Source organism: Rhagoletis pomonella, unplaced genomic scaffold (assembly GCF_013731165.1).
Source record: "Rhagoletis pomonella isolate Grant_MI unplaced genomic scaffold, Rhpom_1.0 Rhpom_scaffold_00001, whole genome shotgun sequence".
NCBI lineage: Eukaryota > Metazoa > Arthropoda > Insecta > Diptera > Tephritidae > Rhagoletis > Rhagoletis pomonella.
Window position 1 is genome coordinate 57426400 of NW_023458555.1, and position 9642 is coordinate 57436041.

The following is a 9642-nucleotide window of genomic DNA, read 5'->3' on the forward strand; positions in this document are numbered from 1 at the left end:
TAATGCAACAATTTTTTTCCATTTCTGGACCACTACGGCGGTCCCTGTCAAAAGGCTGGCCCGTGCCGATTTCTAGTTGTTAAGTTAAGTTGTTCTAATATAAGCTCGGAACTTTCTCAAGTGAAGCGGGGTTTACACTATAGATTTTTACACCCAAATTCATAAAAAGTAAAATAGATTTAAAGAGCTCTATAAAGTGACGTTTTCATACAAATTTTCGATTAATAAAGCAGTTAAAGTCTTCTTTATTTTTTATGAACTTGGGTCAGTGGCGGATACACGGGGGGGCGCGAGTTGTTGGGGGTTAAACCCAAGGTTAAACTATCGATAGTACTAGTTGACTATCGATAGTTCAAAACCACTAGCACAGCCGATTTTATTTATAATGTCTCCATGTATATGCGCGTCAGTTTTTTAAGTTTGTCAATTTTTATTATAAGCGATACTTTCATTGTGATTCCTCCTCTAATGACCGTTTGCTCAAGCAACCTTTAATTAAAAAGCTCATTTATATTTAAACGTTGCTTCAAACGATAAGGCTATGTCTGAAGTAAAGCATATCTATTATCGGTGTTTAACGTTTGTATGTTTCTTGGCTGTAAACAAATCAAAAAATTATTGTACGAAATTTAAACAATATATATCATATTTGAAAATTTATTATAAGCAACAATTAAACAAGGTAACAGTGATTTTGTTGCGGCAAATGATAAAGCTGTTTTTGATAGACTTTTTTATGCTGATTACGAGTCCGTAAACATAAAATTTTCATCAGCTCCAGATTTTGAGAAAGTGTCAAAAACTCGCGTTTTTGCAATACTTTAGAAAGTCTAGCACAAAAAAACAAAAGATGATAGAACCTTAAATTAAAGCTATAACTCTCGGCTACTATCCCTGCACCTCGACCTGATGGTCACTAAAAGTCATTTATTGAACAATATACAAATACTGGAATAAATACTGTGCTATTGAAAAAAATAAATAAGTTTTGCCAAAATCAGTTTTTGCTGTTAAATAAATAACTATAAGTGACCTTAGGGTTAAGGTTCTGGGATGGTATTTTAAGCGATTGTAGTAGAAAGTTCAAGCCTTAATTTCCCCTTTTGTTTAATTGCGGTGGGTTCGCACAAAATTAGGTTTTGCTGTTCAATAAATGACTATAAGTGAACATCGGGTCAATGTGTAGAGATGGTATTTTCAGGGATAGTAGTCGAGACTTCTAGCTTTAATTTAAGCCTAATACCGCCTTTTGTTTCTTTGCCAGAGCTTCTAAAATATTGGCTAAAAAAAAACCGATTTTTTGACATTTTGACCTCGTTTTTCACAAAATCTGGAGCTGATGGAAACCTTATGCTCATAGATTCGTAACTGACAAGTCAATCAAAAACAGCTGTAACATTTGCCGCAACAAATTTTTTCCCATTTTTGTTGCCATGTGTTATAGATCATAAGAAGAAGCTTTCTTTACTAGGCTCATAATTTTATTTTTAGTTGTAAGCTTTAGTAATAGATATGTAAATAAACAAATAAAATTCGATAATAAAATGCTTTACTTAGACAGAACTATACATGTTAAAGCAATATTATAATAAGTGAATTTTTAAGTTAAAAGTTACTTAAGAAAACGGCCCTACGTGTGTTTATATTTTCAATATTTTGTTCTTTTGTTTTTCGATGCCGTCCCTGTTAATTTGGAACAGTTTTTAACATTACATTGACTATCGATAGTACTATCGATGGTAGCGTTTGACACTATCGGTAGTATTGCTGGAAACTATCAACGAGTAATGATAGTTTTTTTTCTGAAGCATGAAAACTATCGATGGTGGCACTATCGATAGTTTTACAACTCTAGTTGGTGCATAAATGAAAGTTTTTTCTGCATCTTGTCGCATTTCTTCAAATTCCTTTAAAGCGTCGTCGGCTAAGCTCATCATCAGGTACTTGTAACTGCCGGCTAGCAAAGCAACAATTTATAAAACAGCAAATGCTTGGCTGTTGTCGCTGTGCTAACAGTTTTTCAAACCCTGATAATTTCTATAGATATTCCCCGTGACAAATAAAGCGTTTTTGAAAATTGGAAGAAATACAACTTCGAAAGTCTTTTTTAAACGATTTTTCATTTTGCGACGTTAGAGCCGTTGCCGAGAAACTTATAGATACATATACATATACACAAAAATTTCTCGTTTAAGGTAATTAGAATAAAGGGCAAAAGTTCCCGCAAAACGCCCCGCCCCCCCCCATCAGAAAATTTTGGATCCGCCGCTGACTTGGGTAAAAGACTTTAATTTCTTTATAAATAGAAAATGCCACTTTACAAAGCTCTTTAAACCTATTGTATTTTGTATGAATAAGGCCATTCGATGTTGATATATTGCCACTAGGTATGTAGTTTTATTAATTTTTTAATTTAGTATTTAATTAGGGAAAATAGTCTTACATTTAGGTTTTGTTTCAACACATGCATGCTTATATTAGCCATGACTTATTTTACGGTGATTCCAAATTGTGCTTTCTTAACTACTTTCGATGGACCAAGGATTCGAGTCTCAACTCCTTCGCAGATAGATCTTAGAGTTACACTATCTGATTGTTTTTTGTTGAGGGAAATGGCGCTGGCTACAGCTCGCAAGTTGTTTGATCTTTTATTTAGCACACTGGAAAAACTACTTGTTTTTTTTTGTTGAGCAAGTTTTGCCCGCTTAAGAATCGGATAAGGCGGACTCTTGATTTGCTGCTGCGATAAATCCCTTTTAAATGGCTTAAATCCTCTGACAGACTTCTTCTTCGCCTCTTTCGGTTTTTCTTCGGGGTCCTTAGGCATGTCGAGCTCTATTAGTGGTGGCGGATTTTTCAGTGTTATAATGGCATCCTTATTTGCTCTTATTCTTCTGTACCCTTCCGGAGTTATGCTTTTGGTTTTTGTTTCTCGTATAGCCCACAAAGTTGCCGCCAGCTGCGCAATGACTGCAGTTGAATGCCTCACTTTTTCTTTAATTTGCTGCAAAGACTAAGTTGTTTCGAATGGCTGTTGAAAACCAGAACAAGAGAGAAAGATACTAACTTTAATCTGCATGCATACCTTTTGATCTTTTTCAAATATAGTAAACATAGATACGACCAAAAATGCCAGGAATATGAGAACAAAGGAAGACAGCAGCCATACGTCTAATGTGGTCACAGAGTCCAAATGGTTGTCGAAAATGAAACGGAATAATTTTGAGAAACCATTGCACATCTTTTGTGAAAATGGGTACACGCAGGTGAATTCAGTTAAAAAATTTAAAGCCGGATCTTTATCGTCCATCCTGCCTATCTCTCACTTGACGTTACAATTTGAAAAATTGCAAAAATATTTACTTTTCCGATTTCCTAAAGTAAATGAAAATTTATTTTTGATTGAGCATTTATTTACAAGAGAATTAGAAAATTTTTATGCAGAAGTGTTTTTTCGTCATAACTTCACGTATATGTATATAGACTGCGCCTTAGTTGTATGGAGAAAAATTTTGTTAAGCTAAAAAGCAAGACTCCCCTAGAAATGTTCCTTTGGTCATAAAAACGTGCCCTGCGAAAATATTTTAAAATTGGAAAACGGAAAGACGTGCCTCAAAGGCCCTGAAGTTCAGCATTTCTACGCAATTTTTACAAAGATGTCCAAATTGCCTATAAGTCAGTGGGAAATTTAATACGTTTTAATGGCACTTGACGTAGTTTTATCCCCCGGTGTCAAATATGGCTACAATATTTTTAAATGTCCCCAACTTTAAAAGTTATTGAAGTTTGTCCCACGTAAAATTACAATTTTCTAGGATTTGAGAAGCTAAATTTTAGCCCAGAAAACTTAAATCAAATTGGTACGAAGAAAAAAAATTATAGTAGCGAATTTTGGACACAGTTTACTTCTAAATATTTGAGAAGTAGATCATAGATCCAAAGTAGAAATGGGCACGGGCCTAATTTTTCCCCCGCGTGGTGCAACCAGAGAACGCGCAAAAAATTAAAATTTTTTTATAAACGTAGGCATAGATTATTTAAAACAAAGTTTTTTAAAGTTGTATACATAAATATGTATGTACATGCATAACATCCCAGCCAGCGGGAAAATGTACGTGTGTTTTACGAACATTATGTTTCACGACGGTTTCTCGATCGGCGAAAAGTTAGAGAAAGGCTCGTAAACGATAACACAAAAACAAGATAAAAGAAAGGTTTGTAGTAATTTGTCAGCAGAAGAAACCATTTTCATTATGTTGGAAATTTTTCTTGAACCACAATATGTTATAATATATAATATTCGCATATGAATGCTTTTTCGATCCGTTTACGACTGTTCGTAGGCGCTTGACAATTTCAAGCGAAAAAAGTATTCGAAAACGAATCGTAAACGGCTATCATAAACGACTTTCCATCCAGTTTCCAGTTCGTTTACGATGATTTTGCTGGCTGGGATGCATGTGTTTGTATAACAGGAGCGATGCGCACATGTCCGACGACAGCGCTGGAAGTAGTCCTTGAACTTGAGCCTCTTCATATAACCATAGAGCAGGCAGCCAAAAGAACTCTGCCTAACATTGCTAGAGAGGGATTTGGAAAAGGTAAAGTCGTTTCCTCTAGGAGTATGGAGAAGCTAGGGCCCTCGCTCCCACTAGCCCTGCTACCTAGAGATGACATAGGAAAGACCATAGTCTTTGAGAAGAGATTCAAAATAGAGCTCTGCAGTAAGGCCACCTGGAGTGTCTCCGCTTTCGAGGCATTACTTCAGGGTTGCACTCTGCACTGGTGCACGGATGGCTCGAAGACCCCAGAAGGATCTCTGTTCCTATGGGGAAATATTCGAGCATCTTTCAAGCAGAAGTCTATGCTATCTGCCTATGTGCGGATACAATCATGGGTAGAGGGTAAAGAAACGAGAGAATTATAATCCTTAGCGATAGCCAGGCAGCACTCAAGGCCCTCATATCCTATGAGGTCAAATCGTCGCTGGTCCTGGAGTACATTGAGAAGCTTAACTCCCTGGGTAGACACAATAACATCAAGTTAGCGTGGATACCTGGTCACAGGGGAGTAGAGGGTAACGAGGCGGCTCGTGGCGGCGGCCACCACTCCAGTTGGCCCTGAGCCCTTCATAGGAGTTGTTCCCAACACTCTAAAGGAGGAGCTTAGGAGAGAGAGGATCACTATGAGGGATCTAAACTGGCAAAGTTCGTCAGGAATGCGTCAGGCAAAGAGTTTACTGGGAGGCTATAACAGAAGGAGATTCCAAAGCTTAATTGACCTCCGAAAAGGGCAGCTTAGAATCATAACAGGTATCCTCACAGGACACCTCATTTTTATTATCTATCTATCTATCTATGTCTGTATTTATGTAAGTACACGCGTATGTATTTTGCCTTTACAGAGAAAAATAAAGAGGATAGTATAATCGTTTGTGCCGCAGAAACAAAAAACAACTAAACACTTTCTAACACCCGCAAAATAGTTTGGTACTTGTAGCAGTTATGCAGCCGTCCACATAGCCAAAATTTGGCAACGCTAACGCCAACACAAAGCAGAAAGATCGCGTTCGTCGGTCATCAGCTGTTGCAAATAAATAAAATTATGTGAAATATTTTTCCTTTTAATCAAATGAGGGCAAGAAATATAATTTTTCATGCAATTATTGATATGAAATATTAATTTATCTGTCGTTAACATGATTCAATAATACAAGGTTATGTTATTTGTGACAGCTCAAATTTGACAAACCTTTATCTAGATTTGTAATTTCTAAATAGGAGAAAGGGGAAGAATGTGATCGCCTTTTGCGAAAACGGTAGTAGAAAGGAACTAAAAAAGTACCTAAAGTATACAATTAGAAGTAAAATGTGCATTATTAATTCTATGTGAATTTGCAATATCTTTGGTGTTTTAATGGAAATACTAAGCAATTCCTCATTTCCTGGAACAAATCCAAAATACCGACCCTTCAGCTAGGCAAAAACGAAAAATGCAGATCAACAGAACTTTTTACGCTCATTCTAACCCTGCCAAAATTATTTGGCGCAAGAAAAAATAAAGACGTTTTAGAGGGTTACAGTTAAATTTTTTGATTTTTTAAATATGAATATCATACGAACTACATAACCGATTAAAACCCCAATGACGTCACCATAAAGATAATTAATTTATCTTTCAGCTGATGTACATAATTTATATGCTTTTTATATTTTCAATCCAAAACCACTAAAAAACGAACAAATGTTATCTTTCATGAAATAACTTTTTTTGAAAAAAATGCATAATCAATGGTAAAGAAATTTTTATTATTTAGAAGATACAAGTTATTACCCTTAATTCGATATACGTACATATTTTATCTTGGTCTACTTTTGGGTTTTAAGAATTTAGTGATAATAAAAAACATAAATGAACAAAGCTAGGGATGAAACGATACCATGCAGATATCGATACTTTTACTTGGAAGTAGTATCGAAAAAAAGTATCGATGCCTGAAAAATATCGGACGTAAAGTATCGATACCTCCTCGTATCGGTACTCATTGTGTATTCCTCTGGAAATCCTAAACTCCGAATAATAAAATTTAATAATGCAGGAACTGAAAATAAATAAAACTCCGTTGCATAGCAGAACTATATGTTTAATTAATCGTATTTAAGTTTTTCCAAATGTTTACCAGTCAACCGATTTCTTGACATGGTTATTGTTGCTCCTGCTTTCGAATCGTTCACAAGGAACAAATGTTGCAATTATATGTGAATATGATCGTGCTTGTTTATACAACAAAGGAAACGCAGTTTTTAGCTCATCCCATTATTCTAATGGGTTCGACTTCAGGGAGCATATTGGACTCGATAAAAAGAATTAAACCTATATTTTTATTTTGAACAAAAAAATTTTTGGAGGTAGCGCTAATGTTTTTTTTATAAAAACGCTGATGTTTTAAATTTTTTTATTTTCGTGACATGTTATAGTGCAGCTAAAAATGTTGTTTGCACATGTATGAGGGTACTCAGGTATGGGGGAATATTTCCTTAATTACATACATGTCTCGGGCAGTTAGAATGGGCCTAGTGCCCGAAAATATGCTTTCGAAAAGAGACTGCTGTATTAAAACGTTGATACTGAACGTTTTAAGCAATGTCATGGGTTCAAACTCATTACCAGGGGATCGCTGATTACGCATCTGATGTAGGGATGTTAATTTTTCGGCTTTTTCCGATCCCGGGATCCCGGGATTAGTCCCGGGGTTTAGATATTCATTACTTTTCAACAACTTGAATCGAAAAAATTGCTTCGATATTGTTTGAGAAGCTCTTTTACCATGAAATAAATATTAAATAAATGGGTTTGAAGCCTCGTTTTTATTTAAAGTGGCGTTTTTATTTTTTCTCTCTGACCGCAGGATTTATTTATAAGGACTTTGTAATCTCAAGGATATGATTAATTCCAAAAATTATTAAAAAATTCAATGCAATGTACAGTGTTGCCAGAGAAAAATTTCATGCGGAGCTAAAACGGTCGAAAAAGAGCTAAATAATACTAATAGTAGCTAAAATAAAGAGCTATAGCATTTATTTACGTAAGGTTGTTTTTACATTTTCGGCAATTTTAATAAAAACAACGAATTTTATAAATTTAAGTGCTGAAAAATCTTTTAAAACCAAAATAAGGTGCATATACATATTTCGAATTTGTTGCTATGGCACTTATAACAGTGAACTCAAATATTTACAAACTGTTAAAGTCTGTAATTTCAAATATTTGGATGGAATAATTTTTTAGGAAAATTTTACTTCCAGCTTTCCTTAAAGGTAAAATTAGTAAGGTAAAATAAAATCCGCGCTATCAGAAAAAGGATTTTCTTCTAATAAATTTTTGAATTCTTTAACCTAGATCCAAGAGTTTATGGTGAACACTGCATTTCGAAATTTTCTATTTTATCAACGCTTAAGTTTTGGCTTATATATACCAAATATAACTAAAATTTTCCGAAGCTAAAAAAGTGCAATATAAATTTGCAAAGAGCTCAAGAAAGAGCTAGGAGCTAAAACCCAATTTTCGGAGCAAAATAGAAAAATAAAGTGCTAAATCTAGCTCCAAAAGCATTGCCAGCGTTGCCGGCAATGTAGAATAAAAATATGGGTAGCAAATGCAATAGGAAATTAGTAATTTAGAATTTAAAAAATTAAAATTTTGTGGGTTCACAGGGACGAATAGGTAATTTTTAAGCTGACAAAGTTAGAAGAACGAAATTCGAGGACGTAATCGAGTTTATATAAGCCCCTAACATCTAATTTTTTCAAAAACAAATATAAATTCTACAGGAGTTCCTCATTAATTTTATACCCATACTTCTTCTCTAAGCACATTTCTCTGAATTTTTTTTAACCATTTTTGAATTACTGACGTCAGAGGGAAAAACGCAGTTTTACTATATTTAGCCCACGGTTTCGCGAATGTATTGATATTTGTGTTTAAAATTTACTTTTGCGCGGTGTTATATGTATAATGAGCTACACATTTATTAAAAAATATTAATTATTAAAGAAAAAAGAAATATAGCCAATACTGGTCAAGAAAAGGAGTTTCTATTATTGCCATAAGTGCAAATTACAAATCCCGGGATTACTTGCCAAGAATCCCGGAATTTTCGAGACCTTAAAAAGTCCGGGATCCCGGTATCCCGGGATTAACATTCCTAATCTGATGCCAGTTTTTCAAAATTCAAAATTGGGGATCAAAAATGAAGATCAATTTGAAAAAATAATGTCTGGATGGTTCGAAACTCGGAATTCGGGAATTTTTGGGGTCGCTGATTACGAATCTGAAGTAAATTTTTAAAATTCAAAATGGCGGATCCAATTTTGCTATAAAATTCTTAAAAAATTACTAAAATTAAAACGTTGATACTGAAAGTTCTAAGTATTGTCATGGGTTGAAACTTGTTACCAGTGGGTTTCTGTGTACGAATCTGATGTCAGCAAATTTACAAAATTCAAAATGGCGGATCCAAATCCAATCACTTTTTTTTTAATTGATCGCCATATTGGTACCGCCTTTTTGAGTTTTGAGAAACAGACATCAGATGCGTAATCAGCGACACCAGAAACCCCCTGGTAACGAGTTTGAACCCATGACCATGTTTAAAACGTTCAGTATCAACGTTTTAATTTTAGCAGAGTCTTTTCGAAAGCATATTTTCGGGCACTAGGCCTATTCTAACTGTCCACGATGGTATGTAATTAAGGGAATATTCCCCGATAATACCCGAGTAATTACATTTTAGCTGCACTAAAACATGTCCCGAAAATAAAAAATTTAAAACATCAGCGTTTTTATAAAAAAACCGACTAGCGCGACCTCCAACAAAATTTTTATTTTTTTAAATAAAAAAAAATCCCTTTTTTACCTTCCTTTTATTAACTCGGGATGTAACTATGTAATATTGATGCGCCTAAAAGATGCAGCGATTTCTATTCTCAAGTCACATACCTGATGACAGTACGAATGGCAATTATAATAGGGAGGTTTTAGTTTTTTAAGCTATAATTTTATTATTCTCACAAATAACAATATTTTGATGTAGCATTTATGAATTTCTAAAAAGAGTATTTTTCTGAGCCACTCTAATATATA

At 34.5% G+C, this 9642-nt stretch overlaps 1 protein-coding gene across 1 annotated transcript; it reads right to left on the minus strand.

The window, feature by feature from the left end:
• Window positions 1-2471: 2471 nt before the first annotated feature.
• Window positions 2472-3310, minus strand: LOC118751693. The gene is made up of 2 exons (XM_036486509.1): window positions 3086-3310; window positions 2472-3013 (listed from the first exon to the last, which is right to left on the minus strand). The coding sequence occupies exons 1-2, from the start codon at window positions 3308-3310 to the stop codon at window positions 2489-2491; spliced, it is 750 nt and encodes a 249-aa protein (XP_036342402.1). The 3' UTR covers window positions 2472-2488.
• Window positions 3311-9642: the final 6332 nt, after the last annotated feature.

Bases quoted from the DNA above. Each gene is read 5' to 3' on its own strand.
- LOC118751693 (XM_036486509.1), bottom strand. From the start codon at position 3,310: ATGGACGATAAAGATCCGGCTTTAAATTTTTTAACTGAATTCACCTGC. The intron at 3,014-3,085 runs GTATGCATGCAG...GAAACAACTTAG, and splicing joins TATTTGAAAAAGATCAAAAG to TCTTTGCAGCAAATTAAAGA.